This window comes from Balearica regulorum, chromosome 9 (genome assembly GCF_011004875.1).
Source record: "Balearica regulorum gibbericeps isolate bBalReg1 chromosome 9, bBalReg1.pri, whole genome shotgun sequence".
Taxonomy (NCBI): domain Eukaryota; kingdom Metazoa; phylum Chordata; class Aves; order Gruiformes; family Gruidae; genus Balearica; species Balearica regulorum.
Window position 1 is genome coordinate 463,056 of NC_046192.1, and position 20,137 is coordinate 483,192.

Consider the following 20,137-nt stretch of genomic DNA (forward strand, 5'->3'; position numbering starts at 1 on the left):
AGATGGAGAGAAAACCAGCCTGCCTTCAAGGGAACCAGACGGCTCAGTGCTTCGTGGTGAACTCAAGCACCAATTGTGAGTTATTTTAGTGCATTAGAGCTGTGCGAGGCGTGCTCTTTTCCCCAGCTATCTCCTGAGGTGGCAGGAGAAGCTGAGAGAAGGAAGGGCTTTCCATTCTCCGTATCGTTTGTCATTGGGTAGTGTAAGGGAATTGGTGAACTTCGGTGCAGGGTGGTTATGTCCCAAGTACCAGCAATGCTGCTAAGCTTTCAGTGTTACTCTGTGCGGTTTGTTTTCTTTTTACAGTGTTGACACTACTAAAACTTAGTTCCCGGTACTGATTTCTGTTTTTTTTCCTGAGCACCCAAGTTTTCTTTTCAAGAAGGTGAGTAGTATGCTGGCAGGTGTGAATCGGTGCCAGCCACTTAACCGAGAGAGCTGGGACCCTTGCAGACCCCGAGCAGTGAAAGCTGCCACAGGAATCGTGTGACATGAAAAAGGGGGGACATTATGTAGGAAAAATAAGATCATCTTTGTTGAGCATCCTGTGCATGCTCACCTTGAGAAGGCGGCGTGCGAGGAGGTGTGGTAGGAGCAGGTGAAAGCCAACCATCACTTGGGCCAACCATCACTTGGGCCGTGGCAAGTGAGTGGTCGTCCTCTCCTCCCCCCGGCAGTGTCACTTCTGCAGGTACATTCTTTCATATTTGCTTTCTGCCCCCATCTGTGAGAGGCTGGGGGGTCATATATAGGTACTTATTTTTCTAGTTGATGTTTTTAGTGCTGTGCTTTTCCGGTACGGAGAACCACTGGGGTTTCCACGTTTGTTCTGCTCCAGACTCTGCATCTACCAGCTGTTGCAGCAGTGGCTCAGCGAAGGGAGCGGTGCTGGAGCCTTCACTCCTGCTCCTCGGTGAAATAGGGCTGGCTTCCATCTTTCCGCTTCTCTGTTTTCTTATTTTAGTGATAACATGCAGCCGTAGAAAGTGTGTCAATCTTAGTGGCTTTTCTAAATGAGTTAGACTGATGTGTTTAGCTCTCTTGCGGTACTGAACTTGCGCGTTGCAATGCGACTAAAAGACACTAAGATATTCGTGTCTTGAATCTGCACCTATAGTCCTGTATGTGTATACTTACAACTGTTCTACGCTTAAACACATGTATTAAAGGAAAGCACTACGTCGGAACATTTTTGATCTTCGTGTACGCAGTTAGTGGAACTCTTAATTTGCACAAAACGCAGGTCATAGAATGTTCTCTGACCTATCCTCCGCCTGGTTAAACATTGGTAAACTTTACTAGCCTGAGTTATCTAGTGTGTGTAGACTTTGTAATTTTAAAGTACTCATTCATTATTCAAGCAATACATGCTGTATATTTCCCAGGACTTAGCATATTTTATCTTAGGATGGAATAGGGCAATATATTGATCTGCTCTCAACTTTCAGTTTAATTTCCAGTGAATTTCAGAGTTGCTGGATAATACCAAGTATTGATCTCCTTTTTCCTGTGTATATTTGTATTGTGGTCGTAGGTGATTTTAAGGGATTTTTTGCTTGTTTGTTTTTGGTTGATGACTTGGTTTTGGTTTGGTGTTGTTTTCTTCTGTTTGGTTCTTTTTGGTGGTGGTAGCCTTTGTCTAGTTGCAAATCTTGATAAGGGTAAAATTTCACAGAGACACTAATAAAAGTCATTATTTTATGATTTTTGGTGCAAACCTGTCGGTAAGTCATTCCCATTATTGTCATTTTGCAAAAAGCTCTAAGCCATAATTATCGGGTATTGATTGAATGAATGAGTATCCAATACAATTTTCATTGTAGTCCTTTAGCTGCCATTGCCTGTAGTTTTTAGTAGTTCTTACATCGCACTTGTCACAAATGCTGTGTGTATATGTATGGGAATACATATACACTGTCTGGATGGCTATGGGGAGACTTCACAGTTCCAAACATGCATCGTAAAATCCACTTAATTTATTACCTGCTTGCAAGCTATTGTAGGATTACTCCACCGGGTGAGCTGTAGCTTTGCAGGTTTCAGGTTTGAAATGTGGTTAATTGAACCAGGTTTGTGGGGAAGGAAGGCGTTGCGATCCATTTTCCAAAGTCACAATACTCTGCCGCGACAGCCCTGCGGATGGGTAAGAAACATGAAATGCCCATTTGTCAGTCCCTGCGGGGATACGTGTGCCTTGGGTAGAGCGACTCCCCGGATAAATAGGTGCTACTCTTTTCAGGAAAGGATTACTTTAAGAAAACAGAGGGCTGGAATTTAATTGATCTCTTGAACTTTATCTTTTATACGATAAATGTTTTCTTGAATTACATGTTGGGATTTTTAATATCTTTGTGTCTGTTCAGATTGCCGGTTATGAACCTACAGATTTGTACTAATGCATAATTTTAATTGTTTATGCAATAAAATAAGGAAAACTTTGATATAAATGACAACATGGGCTTTTTAGCTTTATTTTTCGTTACCCTTGTGTTTGAAATAGAATAAATATTTGTTCTCCTAGCCAAGGCATCTTAGAGTTTTATTACGAGATTTGTCCAGGCAGTTTTCCTCCTGTACCCCTTTGAAAGTAGAGCACAGCTGGGCCAAATGCTCGTGTGGGGTTTTCAAATTACTGTTTTGTGCAATCCTTTCCCTTGGGATACAAATGAGACTAAAAATCCAGGTTTCATTATAGGAATTGTGTTTATTGTGGAGATGTTTTCTTTTAAACTGGGTATGCCCCCCGCCCCTTCCTGTATATTTTTTTTTTGTACTGGGAGCCTGTTCTTTATTGCAAATATAGGCTATGGAGGCAGTTGCATGTTTTCTAGGTTGAAAGTTCTCCTCCAGGAGTCTGACTGATGTGTGGGTAAATCCTCTTTTCCTGAAGCATGGAAACATTCGCTTAAAAAAAGTCAGTAATACTTGTATAGGTAAACTCAGCAGGTTTCTTGGCTTGTTTGAACTGACTTTTTTAAAAAACAATTATTCTCTATATTATGTTCGCTGACTTATAAAACAATTAAAACACCCACTCCAAAAAACTTTGCTTTTCAGCAAGGAGGAATTATTGGGCAGAAGTGGCTCTGACTTCCTTTTGAACATCAGGAGATTTTAGAACATAGCATGTTACATCATTTTATTAGAGGGGTGGAATTTGATTAACTTTGCTTTGATTGTTTCTGTTGCAAAGTTAAACCAATTTTACGTAGACTTAAGGAAATTAGGTACCTGACATAAAGAAGCAATTGAGGTTGAAAACCCGACCGTTCCTTTCAGCAATGCTGCAAGCAGAGGTTTGTGCAAAGTCGTAGTGTGAGCCCAGGTGGATGGAAGCCATCCACGCAGTGTGCAGGGGTTTCTGTTTAACTCTGGCAGTGTAAAAGCTTACGCCTTGCAGGCTGTAACAACAGACCCGCATTCTTTCTTGCCCGCAAATAGCGCAGCCTTTATGGCGGGGGAAGGTGGCAAAGGAAGGGTGGTCATTTCAGATCCCGGACGTAACTAAAACCGGGACCAACGTTAGGACTCTCCTTGTGGTATCGTGTGTAGGTGTAACTTCTCAGATACATATGGTTTCACGGGGGCACGTGCCAAGTGCTATAAACATGCTCTAATGTTTAATGTGATCTGTACCCATTTGAGGATAAGAAAGAAATCTTTGACTTTAAAGTCTTGTAGATAATGGGGTTTTTTTTCAAGATTCTCTGTCTCCCAACTTTCCCTCATTATTTGAAAGGGGAGATTTGCAGGGGGAAAAATGTATTAGTTGTGATATTTTGAAATAAGATCGGGGAAGTTCCAGATTTCAATTGTAGTGCATTAGCTGGCAGAACACTCCAGAAATAATAATTTGCTCTGTGCATGTGATGGGTTCAGCTTGGGCATTGGGCAGGACGGGGCTCTGAGCGGGCTCCCACCGTCCTCTGGTCAGCCACCGCAGGGCTTTGGCCTTAAAAGAATCTCACTTGCTTCAACTCTTAATAATAATAATTAAAAACTTACATCTTTAAAGGGAATCAACCAGGGAAATGCGAGGGGTGCTCCCGTCCGATAAGGAATCAAATTGCTAATGTTTGAACCTCACGTAGCTTTTAGTACATCCAATAATACTCTTTGTTATTAGGATGCCGTCTTTGTTGTCAGTCTTTGAATTGTTTTAAGCATTCAAGCCTAAAGCTTACAGAACCAGTACTTGCATTTTATTTTTGTCAAGCTTTGCACTCAAATCTGGCTTTGTGTAGAGATTGATTTTAGCTTGCAGAATGCAAATATCCTCTGAAAAATAACTGAGAAGTGATGCCAAAAGCTTATCTTACTATCTTCTTATCAAGCTTGTTATCTCAGTGTAAACCAAATTAAGTCTGCAGCTACTTAAACTTTTAGTAATAGCTAGTCCATATTAATGTAATTAGCAAAACCTGTATTGTAATAAACTAACCTAGTCCCCTTGTTGGGAGAGTTACCATTTAAAACTGTATTAATCTGGGAGGAAAGCCTGCAGAGCTGGGAGCCAGGAGCTTCTCTTTTTCTGAAACAACAGATAGCCGGTGATCTTGGTAATGTAAAGTATGGCAGGGCATAGATTTAATATTTCAGATCTGAAAATCAAACTTTAGTCTTTTCCGTTAGCATCACCATGGCTGCAGTGATTTTTTTTTTTATTTATTTATTTTTTTTAGTCCAGATTCTGCCTTGGACCTGGACCACCTCCCTTTTGCTGCTGGAGCTGAATGTTTCCCATAGACAGAATTTTCCAAAAGAAACAGAATTTTGCATTGTACTTCTAAAGGTGTACAGGAGGTAGTGGGGGAAAGGCAAAAGCTTTTTCTGAGTGTCAGCTGACATGCTTCGGATGGCACACAGAAAAATGAGATGTTGGGGTTGTTATGCCAGTTTTCCAGAGCCGCTTTTAAAATTAAAGCTGCAATTAAAACTCAGATACACAATTTGAAGTTTGTTTCAGGTTCTCCCCCCCCCCCCCCCCCGCCATTTCCTTTTGTGGGAGTTCAGAAGCATGAAATATCCTCTCCCTTAACTATTGTATAAGTATGCTTCAATTTAGCTTGGTTTATAACCACAAAAAAAGTGTCTTTGTGTGTGTGTGTGTATATATATATGGGCATCTTCTAGTAGTTCATTAAAGATGCCACATGACTGATTTCAGACAACAGAAACTTAGAGGCTCCTGATGGTTCAAATGATAAAATTTAATGTAATGGTTAAGAAACTAATCAAGCAGGTTGTTCTCCTCTTACTCAATTTTTTCTTCTTTTTGCAGAAAATAGTTGTAATTTTTCACGTATCAGTTCCTTTTTACTCTGAAAGTTCGATCGGGAAGGTGGTTTTCTCTCTCGCGCATGTTGCCTGCTGCTGCCCCTGACGTGGGTCCAAACCTGGTTTGTGCTCATGTGGCAAATTACAAGTCCGACTTAAAACCTGGCTTCTGCGTGCTTTCTCCCTTGCTTTCTCTGGCATTGCTGATTGATGTTGGGTGATAGTTTTCCAAAATTTTCCTTTACTACCCACACCTCTGAAGTTTGCAAGGGGTGAAGAAGTGTATGCCCTGTGAAATGCCTGACAGTTAGAGAAGATCCCTCATGTATTTCTAGTAGCAAAGCAAATAAGAATGGATTGTGGATATTGGACCTGTTTAAGGTATATTGTGGGAAAAAAAAATAAAGAAAACAATTGTGTGTTAACTGTAATAATGTCAGTGAGAAGGATGGGATTCACGAACTCTTGAAGAAAATACCAGGTAAGGTCATGGCTACAGCAGCTGGCTTCAAGGTTTTTCTGTAATCCCATAATGAACTTCTCATGACTGGTTTTGTATAATATTCTAAAGATAATTCTTTTTCAACTTGAGTATGAACCTTCACATCTGTATACACTGAAGATGCTCTCAGTAAAAAGTAGAGTGGACAAACATTTGTATGAAGTCATAGTTTTATATATTAGATAGAGGCTTTTGCATTTTTATACCTGGACAACGGAGGAGGCAGCATAAACCATAATAAACCAGTCTGACAATACTCTACAGTAGCCATGAGAGATCAGCTAGCATCCTTGCTGAAGTCCATAGCTGTGTTCACGCAAACTACGGTGCTTTTGCAATGTTTTACTGTTCAACTTGATTATTTTATTATTCTTTTCCAATTATATGTGTGCTGGTCTGTTTATGAATCTGTGGGTTGGTTTGCTTATGGATAGATGGTTATAACTACATAGTGTAATTAACTAAGAAGTGTTAGTTTTCTTCAAGACCATTGAGTATGTGGAACATTACACTGAACTTCCACATTTTCTGATGTTGCATTAAGTGCCTTTGTGTGTGATGTGAAAGCAGAAATTTGTCACGTCCAGAACGCAGTCGTGTGTGCGAGGGTCTGGCTTACATCGTTGAATATCCATGTCATGGCATGGAAACTCTGGCTCCTGCTTACAGCAAGGCTTCATGATTTGGGCTGTTTGTTTTATGACTTGCATGCAGAGAACAAATTTTCTCTTCGTGCAGAGTGCTGAAACGTGGAAACATCCCTCGCAAAGAATACGAGGGATTCTTTTTTTGTGTACCTGGAGGATGCTGCTGGCTGCGGGGCAGGGGAGACCTCAGTGCACCAGGGTTTGATGTCAGAGGAAATCATTCATGCGTCTTGATCTTTGCACCGGTGTTTCTACCTAATCGGGAGTTTTCTACACTGAAGAGCTGTGGAAAGCAGTAACTCTTGCTCCAACTGTTGCATGGATTCTTCCTTTACCGCCCTTCCCTGGGAGAACAGAGATCTGTACATCTTCCCTGCTTGACTGGGAGCTCCCCCCTTGCTGCTCTGGTGGAGAGATACTGTTGGATTACAAGAATGAAAATTTCAGTACACGCTTGTAACGTCATCTGCCAAGATGTTGAGTTTATATCAAATGTTTAAACAAACGTTAGCAAAAAAGCTAACCCGAGCTGCTCCGTGACGTTTTATAGCCCTTCCTAGAAAAGACAAATTTTGGAAGTCACGTTAACCTCGGAAAGTGCCTTTGCAGAGTTTGCCGTTTCAGTTGACAGCCTGTTACAAGTTGCAGCTCTAACAGCTCCTTCCTGAATTCCGTCCTGCCTTCATCCCAGGGGAACCGCCCCCAGGAAGGACCGGCATTTGCCCCAGGCTGGGGGCGAGAGGAAGCCCTGTGCTTTCAGCAGCGCGGGTTCTGCTTGTTGTTTCTGGCTTCTCGAGAAGCTGAACCTGCCTCTCGTTTTCATAAATCGCTCTGGCTTCGGGCAACAGGGTTCTTGCTGTCAGATAGAAGTGAGCAAGTGTTTGAAACGCATTTAATGCCGGTGTCTGTTGGAGGTGACAAAAACTACACCAACTCGATTGGCGTAGGCAGGCAGTGGAGTTTGTAGCAAGTTATATCCCTTTCGCTCCCCTTGTCTCTGAACATTTGCCCTGTTCAGAAGCAATTCAAGTTACAAATTCTGGAACGTGTCACTGCGTTGCATTAAGTTCCAAGGCTTTAAAGAAGCTCCTCACCCCTGTAAGCTTGTAGCTTATTTGTTTTTCAGCTGTTGTTTCAGCATCCCTGACATGTAAAAGCAAACTTCCAATAAACTCCTGTCCCCTGATCGGTGAAACAAATGCCAGACGTTGTTGTTTTCCCCGGCTAATATTAAAAGCATTGGGAGTGAAGAAAATGCTCAGGCAGAAACAAAAATCCGCTCCAGAATGCCTGTGCTTGACTAGTGTATTAATAGTTAACTCCGCAGCCTCGACGGTCTGAATCTCTTCCAGGTGACCGAGCGCAGCACTGTTTAGCTTCCTGCATTTGTCAGTGTGAAAATACGCGCTTGGGCTCCCTCGCCATTGTCCCGCTGCCGGGCGCCTTGCCGCGGTTTTGCTTCCTGAGCCGGAGAGCACCAGCCGCTCCTGCCAGTAGTGAATTGAAAAGCTCCAAACTCCTTCTCCTTCAGCACGTGTGCCCTGGGCCTGTCGAGAGATACTGGATAGCCACAGGGGCTGGGGGGTTTCGGTTTTGGTTTGTCTTGGTTTGTTTGTTTTTTTTTTTTTTAAAGCCTTTTGGGATGATTTCTAAGTAGTCTGGGAATGGATGAGTTGGCGTGTTTGACTTTGCTGTTGATTTTTCTGTTTGCCTTCGGTCAGGTGATTTAGCCCTGGCTTTCTGCTTGTAACGCACAACAAATCACGCCGGGGAGGGTTGCAAGCGTGGCCGAGTGTTTGAGCAGCGTGGTGAAAGCGGTAGACGCTGAAGTGCTTGGTACCCGTTCAGTCACCCGATCTCACAAAGCTTGTCTCTTTGTCATAGGGAAGATCAGGGGAAAAAAAAATAGGTGAGGTTAGGTAGGGATTTTGTGGGTGTAGTGCGAGTAATTGGAGTGTCTGTTGCCTTCGTTTGGTCCCAAAAAGCAGAGCTGCTTGAGCAGTGACCCCCCGAGGGGTGTCTGCAGGGGAGAGGAGCTACTGCCCGTAGGCTTAAATTCGCTGTGCTGGTGCCTTGTAGGTCAGAAATCTCTAAAGATCACAAATGAAATAATAATGTAAAAAAAATAAAAAAAAATTGACAATTAATAATCTAAAGCCAAGCAGCACATGTTACTCCTGCTTCAGACAGGCTTTGCTGTGCAAGAGGATTGTGTCCGTCCAATTGATACTCAGTGTTGCAAAATTGTTTTCCTCTGAGATCGGTAGATTATTCTATTCCTATACTTATAATAGCCAGGAATGAAATCTCTTGCATGGTCCCTTTTTGTATAGCAATCTGTTTTCCTCGCCCGCTGGTACAATTTTGGAGATTCGCTGGTTTCTGAATGTATTTTTAACAATCTCGGTCTTCTAGATTTTTTTTCTGGAGTGAACAGTAGTGGAATGCTTTGGCCTAGCTTTTCCCTGGGGTGAAAAGTAATTCTTATTTTCAAAAGGAAAAATTAAAAGCTGTATTCTTGTTACTGCAGTCTAATCCTGTGTTACGAACCTTGCTGCTACTTCACGAAATCCAGGAGGAATTGAGCACTTTTTCCTAGACGCTGAACAATTTATCCTTTCTTTAAATGCAGTCGTAGAGGTGTCTGTCCTTACTGCGCTGCCGCGTAACAGCTGGGTTGCGGGGAACACTCCGTTTGCTTTGAGATTTGCGCTTAAGTCTGGAGATACATGCCTTTTTTTGTTTTTCTTTTCTTTTGCCTTTTTTTTTTAACAATGTGAGTTTGCAATTATGGCTTACAGTAACAGTGGGTAATCATCTTAGATGTGCTCTCTTTGAAACCATTTTCTCTCCTTTTTACTCCATCTCTTGTTCTCTTCCCACCCAGGCCTCCCAGTGGAGCATCCTCAGCTCTCTTCCCTCGTGCTGAAGAGCCCCCTGGGCTTGAACCCGGCGTTTCAGGTGAACTTGAACGCAGCTGGCCAGGGTTCATCTCCTCTTCTGAGCCCTGTCCTTAGCGATGCTGGCGGTGCCAGGATAGAAGAGGATGACGAAATGAAACGTAAGGTAAGATGACACGACTGGGAATTTACGTGATGAAAAAAGTGATGGTTTCAGGTGAGGAGCTGTGCTTTCTGGTCACTAAATGTTGATTGCATTATATTTTGTGGTAGAACAGATGTGCTTGGTGGTTAGCGTGGAAAACTGCAGTGCTGGAGGTTCGGTTGGGTCTGTTTATCTCACTGTTATGGCAGGAGTCCCCACTGCCCACTTGGCATAGGGGTGGTCTTGGCATCTGCGACAACCTCCTGCTTGGTGCCGGGACCACCTCCCACCGTCTGAGCAGGAACCGCTGTCAAGGGCCCCCGTGCGGTGGGGAGCTCTGCTCAAAATCTGCCTTTTGTACCCCAGAGTGGAAACGAGTTCAGATTATACATTAGGAAAAGGTTCTTCACTAAGAAGGTGGTCGGTCATCAGAACAGGCTCCGCAGGGATGTGGTCACGGCACCAAGCCTGTCATAGTTCAAGGGCAACACTCTTAGTCATATGATTTAGCGTCAGGCAGTCCTGCAAGGAGCCGGGAGTTGGCCTCGGTGATCCTTATGGGTCCCTTCCAACTTGAGATATTGTAAGAGACATGGCTTCCTGGGGTGAGCAGTTTGGGGGAAACAGTTGATACGTATTTGATGTAAAACGGTAGCGGTGTGCTTGGCGCCTTTTGGGCTGTAGCTATTATATCAGAATGTAGAAACCTCTTGTCTTTGTGCTGAGACTATGGAAAGGACACTCCAAAGCAGGTGAATTGTTCGAGGTGATTCTCGCCAGGGTGGTACGCTGAAAGGCTGTTGGGGGAGGTGGCTGTCAAGTCTGGAAATCGGTTGCCTTTGGCTCATTCAGTAATGAAAAATTGAGTCACGCAGTGGCATTGAACCTGACCTTGTCTGTGCTGAATACTGTCATGTTTAACCCGTGTCAGTTCACTGGACTGTGCTGTCTGTGTCATTAATAAAAACATATTCTGAAATAATTTAATTTACCAGCGTAGAGAATAGCACAGAGCTAACATTAGTTAATACATAAGGTGTGTTCTTAGGTTCCTTACTTTCCACACAGTCTCACTAGCGTCTTATTGGTCCATCTCACCATACGTTGGTCCTCCAAGCCATTCTTTCTAATCATAACAGGACCTTTGGAATGGTCCTGAGGGTTCTTCTCTCGTGTTGTAGAGGACCTGACCTCAACTTCAGCTTTTGTGTAGGGTCCTGCACCTAGGGAGGAATAACCCCAGGCACCAGTACAGGTTAGGGGTTGACCTGCTGGGAAGCAGCGCTGCAGAGAAGGACCTGGGAGTCCTGGTGGACAAGCTCTCCGTGACCAGCAGTGTGCCCTCGTGGCCAAGAAGGCCAGTGGTACCTGGGGGGCATTGAGAAGAGCGTGGCCAGCAGGGTGAGGGAGGTTCTCTTCCCCCTCTGCTCTGGTGAGGCCACACCTGGAGTTGGGTGTCCAGGTCTGGGCTCCCCAGTTCCAGACAGACAGGGAACTGCTGGGGAGAGTCCAGCGGAGGGCTGTGAGGATGAGGAGGGGACTGGAGCATCTCTGGTATGAGTGTCCTGGTTCTGGTGAGGATAGAGTTAATTTCCCAAGGAGCCAAGACAGGTGACCCAAGCTGGCCGGGGGCTATTCCATACCATGGGATGTCATGCTCACCATAAAAGGGGGCTGGTCAGGCAGGGGCGGGTTCGGGGTGGCTCCAGGACGGGCTGAGCAGTCAGGTCAGTCCGTTGTGGGTTCTCTGTTATCACCCATTGTTACTATCTGTTATCAGCACTGTTGTTGATTGATTGTTTCCCTCTCCCTTGTTGTCCCAGTAAACTGCCCTTATCCCAACCCTCGAGGCTTTGCCCTTGTTTTTCCGTTCTCCTCCCCATCCCGCTGGGGGAGGGGTGAGCAAGCGGTGCATGGCGCTCAGCTGGGGCTGGGGCTGGGGCTGGGGCTAGGGCTAAACCACGTCAATGAGGAAAGGCTGAGAGAGCTGGGGCTGGTTAGCCTGGAGAAGAGAAGACTGAGAGGGGATCTGAATATCTAAAGGGTGGGTGTCAAGAGGAAGGGGCCAGACTCTTCTCAGTGGTGCCCAGTGACAGGACCAGGGGCAACGGGCACAAACTGGAACACGGGAAGTTCCACCTGAACACGAGGAAAAACTTCTTCCCTCTGCGGGTGACTGAGCCCTGGGACAGGCTGCCCAGAGAGGTTGTGGAGTCTCCTTCTCTGGAGAGATCCCAAACCCACCTGGACGTGATCCTGTGCAACCTGCTCTGGGTGATCCTGCTTTGGCAGGGGGTTGGAGTGGATGATCCCCAGAGGTCCTTCCAACCCCGACCAGTCTGGGATTCAGCAGCAAGCATCACGGTGCATCCTCTTACATCCAGTGAGTCACTGGCTTGTTCAGCAGTGCTGATGGTATTATTGGAGCTGCCCTCTCCATGGCTGACTCTTCTGTCTGGTGAGAGGTTGACAATGCCCTGGCTTTGCAGAAGCTTGATGCTTGCTTTCTGAAAAGAGGGAGGCGAAAATACCTCTGACTTTTGTGGGTGCAACAAATCTCAAAGCAGGAATGACTGTGGGTCTACAAGATGTGCTTATGTCTAGGTACTGACCCTTAGCCCAGCCTGCTTTCCTTTCTTTCCACCAGTAAGCACTGGTTGCCTTACCTGTGAACTCCCCAACGTCACCACGGAAAGCTGCAAAGTTGAGGGAGGTGCATTTTACAATGTGGAGCTTTCTTCATCCCCATGTAGAGCTCAGGGCTCACCCTTGCTTGCTCAGGTAATCCTAATTATAAATTGTTCGTGTTCTGGAGGCCGCTTCACCTTCAGGCCTTGAGACATGAGCTTCAGCTCCTCGGTCTGTGCTTCAGCACCACCGAGCAAGACCTCTCTGCCCCAGAGCATCATCTCTGTCGGTACCCCTTTGCACACTGGAATGCTGCAGAGCCTTTCTGAAAGGTGAACTAAGTGGTGGCAGTCCACAAATTCTGACCAAGGTATCGCAGGAGCTTCTCCAGAGTCTTACGCACTTTGTGCAGCCAGCCTCCTCTGGTCTGTGTGGCAAAGCTGACGTACTGCTTCATACTGACGTCTGATTGTGTGCTTCGGTGAGGAGTGGCTTCGTATGCCTCCACAGTTTTTCCAAAATGACAGAGATGACCAGATGTCAGCGTGTGATTCAGATTCTCTTTTTTCTGCGCAGTGCACCGTGTTATCAGGCTTTCACAGCGGTTGCCAGCTGTCACAGTCTGCAACCACAGAGTCACTGAGCTTGGAAGGGACCTCTTGAGATCTTCTAGTCCAGCCAGCTCCTCTTTCTTAAGCAATGACTCCAAGCATTTAGATGCACTTGGGAGAAATAACTGTGTGTGTGTATGCATACATTGACACGTGCATTCTTTGACTGCTTTTCAGATGTGGATAACAAATGACTAGACTTTGCCTTTGTAGGGGCATGGTATGTAGTATCTGAGAAACTGCACACCACAGAACACTGTGTTTCTCCCGTTAAGATAAAGTCTGCCTAAGAGCAGACTTTTGTGGCTGTTTTTCTGCAAGCTGCTTTGCTCCCCTTGCCTTGCCCGCTTGCAGAGAAAGCAAGCAGCCAGGTTTGTTGACTCTGGTACTTGAGAAGGATCCAGAACCTTCCATTACAGCGCAAGGAAGGCTCCATCGTCCAAACTCAGTTCCTTATGGAGCCAGTGCCACACTGACTATAGTTTTCTGCACAGCCTCAAAGAAGAAACTACCTTGTGTGCTCTTTACTCCTGCTCTTCCCCATCCAATGTTCTGGTTCTCTTACCTCTGTCAGGATCCTCAGGCAAGAGGGTCACAAGCCCGTGCTGTGGGGTGTCTTCACTATGTCTTTGGGTACTTTGTGGTGCCAGCAGGTGCAAGCTTGCTCACTCTTGTTTCATTTCAGTTGATCTGGAGATCTCTGCGCCATCCTGATTCTTAGCTGCTCAGTGAACATAACAGAAATCTCACCATGAGCAAAGGCAGTCTGAATTTAGTGCTTCCAAAGCTCGCTTCTCCCGTGATTGCTCCTGAACGCTAAGGGACCTTTCTGAGATCTTCCGTGGAGCCACGTGCTGTGGCATGAGAGACACAAGCAGCTCTTGGCAGGACAATCCTCCAGGCACTCCTCTCCTGGAGACCCCAAATAACCAAGTCAGATCGTGCGACGCTGTTATGAACCACCCATGGTGTGAACGTAGTATGAGTAAGTGCTTGCAGGAGAGAGGAAGGTTTAACCAAAAGCTGGGAGTTGAGATGGAAACAACCCAACTCTGTGGGTTGTTTCCAGCTACCTAACCCCAACTTTGAGCCTCCTCATATCATTTAGATTTTTTGAGGTACAGTTTATAGCTTTGACAGATCACTCTACCATTAGTTTTCAATAGTTTTCTTTTTTTTAAATCCTTCCTCTCGTGTAGCAGGCATAGTATAGCCTGGAAATAACAAGCAGTGACTGCGTTACCTGTCCTAAACGCTGAAGCCAAATCCTTTCTGCCTCATTCTGCAAAGTCTGATATTTCAGCAACTTGAGTTCTCATTCAGACTGAAACTAATTTATTAAAGTGAGAATCCTGGAAGGGAACTTTTTTTATTGTAATTGGTCTTAAGCTTGGTCAGCTTCTGAGACTTCCGAGGCTTCGATGTCCATTCGAAGACAGTATTTTAAGTGAAACAAACCCAGGCGGAAATCAATGGTAAATTGGTTAAATTTGACCAAGGTAAATCTCACAGCAGTTTTACAGCTTTATTGTACAAGAAAAATGTAATCTTACACTACCTCTGTTAATAGAGCTCTGATTTTAAGGGTACTGATGCCGCTGTAATTCCACCTGGTTAATCAGGGCATTTATGTGTAAACTCTCCAGCAAACTCTTCGACTCTTGCAGCGTGTGCTTCCCGCTCCGTGCTGCTGTGACGCTGCTGTTGCTGCACTGAAACCTTTAGAAAGCTGAAGGGCTTTCGTTACTTTTTAAGTCACTGTGGTTTTCCTCCATCTTACTGGTAGGTTTCTCCCTGTTGCTTTTCTAGCGGAGGTCGGTTGTAGCAATCCACTTGAAAAGTGCGTAGAAGCTGGACTCTTTTGGTGTGGGTTTTTTGGTGAGTTCCCCCCCACCCAGAGTTGTTTCAAACACTGTTGAAGCCTCGTCTTTGAAGTGCGAAGTGAAGCACTTGTGTGTGCATGGAATCATTATTCCTTTGTTTATTGCTAGACTTGATAGTTTTGTGATCTGGGTACAAGGCAGGCAGGAAAGTCTTTCCTAGTCTCATAGTCCTTTATTTTTGGCCTTTATTAGTTCCGAGTAGAGCTCTTCACTTGACACGAGCTGGTGTAGCTGCATCTAGTGAATGTTGGAAGGTTTCCAGGTGAGACTGTGCGTACGTAATACGGTGAAACACTACTTTTTCCAAGTGGGGATGTTTGCCTCTGGCTATAGGAGCATTTTCCTTGGACTTTGGAAGCAGACTGCCTCTTCAGAGAGTTCTTGTGTTTAAATTTTTCAGGCATGGATTGCTTTTCTTTCCTCTTGCAGTGCCTGACCAGTAACGAAGGTGTTCGGCAGGGTCCCTGTTACACTGCGACAGCCGTGCCGCTTTTCAGTGCTGCTGGTGCAGGGTCTGCCTGGCAGCCACTGCCAGGGCTCAGCACAGGGGATTCAGTTAGGACTGGTGCTAACCAAAAAAAAAAAAAAAGAAAAGGGCACAAAATTTCAGCAGGGAGCAATTTGGCAAGCAGCAGGAACTTCAGAGAGTGAACAGAAAATGATGGTGAAGATGGGAGGGAGAAAGGAAGAAAAGATGCTTGGGAAATGAAAAGCATCTTCTGTGCCTCAAGCTAGCAAGCAGTCAGCTGGAGAATAAAGTGAAAACCTGCAGAAGTGCTCGAAGGTGATGAGAAAGGTGGTCCGTTCAGGCTATGAAAAGAGCAGGGTTGTGGGCATGGTGTGTTTTCACACGCTTTCATGCTCTGTAAGTTTTTAAGGAAGAGACAATCCAGAAAAATATTTTTGAGAATGGGGAAAAAGCACTCAATGAGGATCAAAGCACAAGGTTTGAGCTGGGGACAGGCAGGGTCCTCTCCAGAGTTCTCGAGACTATACTAGATGACGTACATCGCTTGAGGGCAACTCTTTAAGCCGCTGCTTTAGGTGGGTACGAGGTGGTGGCAGGTCCAGGTGAGCTGGGAGGCTGCCGAGGAGTCCACAGAGCGGAGAGGCGATGCTGAGGAGAGGGACGAACGCAGCGGATGCGCATGTGTGCGGTGATGCTGCGCAGAGCTCGCAGCAGGGTCATTTCTGCCGTGGCTACAGAGCCGAGGCTCCCTGTGATCTACTCTTGTCGCAGCCTGTGGTTAATTCTATAACGCAGCTTTGCTTTGCCGTGGGGAAGCTCTCTATTTTTCCCGTATCAGTCCATCCCTTATGGACGTCGTGCGCTATAGCATCCAGTGCAGAGCCCGGGAGTTGTCGTACACAGAGCTGTGTCACGGAAACCCCGTATCTGTTAGCAATGATTCTCATACCCTGTAAGAGACTGCTGAAGTTATAGTCTAGCTAGCGTGTGTCGTTCCGTCGGTTTATAAACAGGGTCTTTCAGGACAGGTGAGATGAGCTGTGTCACCTCCAGTGAGGTCAGAGAAATGATGTCATACCCTTTGGGCAGAGGCTGTTTGAGAAGGATGCCCAGTGAGGTTCAACAGCATTTTTGAGGGTTTATGAGGCTACAGCCAGGTAAGTAGCTCAAGGAAAAATAAAAAATACCTGAATTCAAGGTTGGGTAGGACTTTCCCTGACACCTGGTACCTGAGACGGGGACGTTAAAGTTAAGAGGATGGCTATGGAGGGAACAGAAGGAAGTATGTCCTCTGGTACCCTGAGGGGGGCGGCTACAGTAGCTCACATAAAATAACCTGAAAAGAGCCTAGACAGTTTCTCAAAATTAATTATTTGGGGATACATACTTCCAGGGGTTCTGTGTGGCTAGGATGGACTCAGTGAATATATTCCTGAGCAACCAGGAACGTTTCCTCCATGAGCAATATTGAGATGGAGCATTTGGAAGCACTGAGTAGCTGTGCTGGTGGTGCTGAGGGCATCTCAAAGCATCTCTCAAAAGAGAATTTTTTATTAACTTGGTACGTACAAGGAAAAGGGAGAAATAATTTTCAAAGCTGTATTACCCTCAAGAGGGACAAAGATGGAGAAGGCCAGATTTTCACGCAACTCAAATGGGTTTGCTGTCATTTATTTTCACCAGGCAAGGAATTGGCACAAAACTGCGTCACGGCATAGCGAGCTGAGGAGGCAAAGCAGCATCTTGGTGTGAAATGTGATTAATTCCTTAATATTATTTATGTGATTTTTAATGATGTATATTTTCAGGCTAACTCTGCTGTGGTTTGTTGCAGCTGCAGAACATATCTTTTCACCGTTTCATTCCTTTGTGCTTCCATGTCCATTCTGTCTTCTCTTTTCTTTAAATAGCAGCCCCGGAGCAACCATGCAGCCAACAACTGCTGTAGTTTGATTTTTGTGTTTTCTTAACTAATATGATCTTCAAGGGATTTGGGTAAAAGCTGCGAGTAGAAATAGAATAGTTCTGGAAAAGGCCTGTATTGCGGATCTGCTGTACTCCATTCGATTAGAGAAGTGTTTAAAATCCAGGAAATCTGGAATAACTGTTTCCATATTTTTCTAAAGTGCTCCCTTGATTTTGAAATGGAAGTTCATGATGTTATTTTTTAGTAATCTTTTTTAGATTATTTAGTATTTTATAGTAAAGTCAGTATTTGAGAATACAGTACTGAACACAGAGATGCCCTGTTAGTGATCAACGTGCTCCATTTGCATGCAGCAAGGGGAAATGTATGTAAGGTTTGAGCTTGTGCTTAGCAATAAATAGAGCGTTTATATTTTAATACCTGTTGATTACTCTGTATTCTTTCAGCGCTATCCAACTGACAAGGCATACTTCATAGCAAAGGAGATTCTTGCTACAGAACGGACGTATTTAAAGGACCTGGAAGTTATTACAGTGGTAAGGGTTTTTAACTTTCTTTAATGCTTTTCCTTAACAGATTTGTAATTGTTAATTTGGAAAAACTTGGAATTTCTTCCAGGTAGCAGAAGGATGTCCTATGATAAAGCATAATCCATGAGCCATGTAGCTTACCTTCCTTGTTCTCTAGGTTCTCACGTGGGAGAGCAGATACCTTCTCTGGACTTGTATCGTTGGCTCCAACAGCTACATCACATGTCATTGCGATGTCTTAGGCAAACTTTCACTCTGAAAATTGTGAACAGGGGCAGCCTAAAAATGTTTTGCATTCAGCTTCAATGATAGTCACTGCTGTCAGCTCTGCTTAGAATCCAGCCGTCACCTCTGCGGTATTCCTTGGGAAGCTTTTCTCTTTGTGCTCTCACATCGTGAGAGCCGATGAAAGTTGCAAAGGGTATTAAGGATCCATAGGGGTTTGAGGAGTTTTGTCTTTTTTTTGTTGCTGCTTTTTCTTTCCCCTCTTTCACCCAGAGTAAGAGAAGTGAGTCCTTGTTTGGAGGACAGCTTGAGTTTCCAACTCTTTCTTTAAGAATTTTTTGTTCCTTTACTCCAGGTTTGCACACTGTGACTGTTGCATTTCTATAAGCTACTGTTTTTGTTTCATCAAAAAGAAGTTTGAGTCCCTTACTGCTGTCTGTCTTCAGCTGAGGTATTCTCTGCCAGCTCAGTGAGCACCATCTCACTCAAATTCCTCCTACAGGCTTCCCAGCTCTTCCCCTAAAAGATGGGGGAACATCTGGCACCTCAGAGGATTTTTGTAATACTCCCGTCCCTGCCAGAAAGCAGGGAACCGAAAGCGCTAAAAAAGTGCAGTATGTGACACGCAGCAAGATGTCTTCAGCTGCTGAGTGTCTTGCACAGGGCTCCAGGTTGTATGAAAGAGCAGTTGTATCTGCGTTGAAGTGAAAGCAGTGGTGTAACATCAGCTGTGGCAGCCACTCGGTAATTGACTGTGATTTAGAGCCGTTACCAGCCATCTCATCATTGCATTAGGAAACACACGCCCAGAACCAATAATAAACCTCATACTTGTAATGTTTGGCAAGGAAAGAAATTACATCTTTTCATCTTTCCCAGATTCCATCTTCCCTAAATGTTTCTCCTTCCTTCCTGCTGTTACCCTGTGCACACCCTTTCTCTTCCCCCATCGCTGCAGGAGCAGAAATTTGTATTCTAGTGATGAATTTCTTAAATAGAAACACTTATCGTTTATGATTTTTCCGGCAGTGGTTTCGCAGCGCAGTCATCAAGGAGAACGCTATGCCAGAGGGCCTGATGACATTACTCTTCTCTAACATCGACCCGATTTATGAGTTTCATCGAGGCTTTCTGAAAGAGATTGAGCAAAGGCTGTCGCTCTGGTAAGCGTTAATAGTGCAGCGCGTGGGCAGCGAGCTGCGGGACCTTTTCCTACGTCCTCCCATCACAACCGTACTTAATCTATATTTGAACTGGTATTTCTGCTTAAATAGAATTAAGGGAAAAATATTTTAATAAAATGACTAAATAGGTTTTGCAAAGGCCATTTTTCAAGCGCTCCCTTGCACATAATATCCTGTAGCCATATAGATTGTACACCAGACCACGGCTTTTGTAATCACAGAATCATTTGGGTTGGAAAAGACCTTCAGATCATTGAGTCCAACCGTTAATATAATTTGTTGTCTATGTAGCCTTAGAAAAGAGAAGGAACACAAGGTCAAAAAGGTTGTGTGTGTATTTTTCAACACCACCTGGTTAATGAATCTCCGGGTGAAAATCTAAGAAACGTTTTTTGGTAATTAATCTTAAAGTTCAGTTGCAGCACAATTGATTTCAAAGAGCATGTCTTTAGTCTTTTAACCTTTGCATTACTTTCTCCTGACCTGAGAGGTAATATATGAGAATCTAATTACCGTTCAAAAGGAGGGGGTTAATGTAAATGACGTACAAACAAAAATAAATTTGTAAATTCAGATGGGATCATGTTATGACATTTATTCAGAAGTCTGAGAGGTTAAATTCCAAACTAGACTTTCACACAAATTCATTTCTATTCCTTAGTTTTCTAAGCATGGCTTTATGTTTGTTATTTCATGCAGCTTCTGTATTTACTGTACCAAGTGTTCAACCTGAACAGTGAAATGGGAATGTCGAGTGGCTAAAAAGGGATGGAGGAGGCATTAATGTTAGTCCCGCTTCCCTTCACTAAAACAGGCCTTAAAATACACAGCTACCCGGGAAGCGTTTCTTAAAGATTCTGCCATGAAGTCCAGGGGAAGGCGGAGGGAGGAAATGGAAATTTCTTGATCTCCCACGTACTACGCCTTCTTATTTCATTTTCTTATGTGTGTTTCAGGGAAGGGAAAACCAATGCTCATGTGAAAGGAGATTATCAACGCATTGGAGATGTCATGCTCAGGAATATGCATACTCTAAAGGTAGATAAAGGATTAAAATAATGGAATCTCAGGATTGTTGAGTCATTTTTTTTTTCCTTTTGTCAAGGATGAGAGTTCAAGGTTTAGTATTTCCACTAAACTTGAAGTGACTTGCAAACAATTATTGTTGATAAACAAATTAAAAAGAAAACGTAATAAAAAATTTGCAGC

At 44.4% G+C, this 20,137-nt stretch overlaps 1 protein-coding gene across 3 annotated transcripts in view; it reads left to right on the plus strand.

The window, feature by feature from the left end:
• FARP2 (FERM, ARH/RhoGEF and pleckstrin domain protein 2) overlaps window positions 1–20,137 on the plus strand; it is an 82,094-nt gene that overhangs the window by 48,808 nt on the left and 13,149 nt on the right. For all 3 annotated transcript variants that reach the window (XM_075760628.1, XM_075760625.1, XM_075760627.1), the window contains exons 14-17: window positions 9,314–9,492; window positions 17,436–17,525; window positions 18,774–18,907; window positions 19,885–19,966. In XM_075760628.1, coding sequence (XP_075616743.1) covers window positions 9,314–9,492; window positions 17,436–17,525; window positions 18,774–18,907; window positions 19,885–19,966 — 485 coding nt within the window. The remainder of the gene's footprint in view (window positions 1–9,313; window positions 9,493–17,435; window positions 17,526–18,773; window positions 18,908–19,884; window positions 19,967–20,137) is intronic.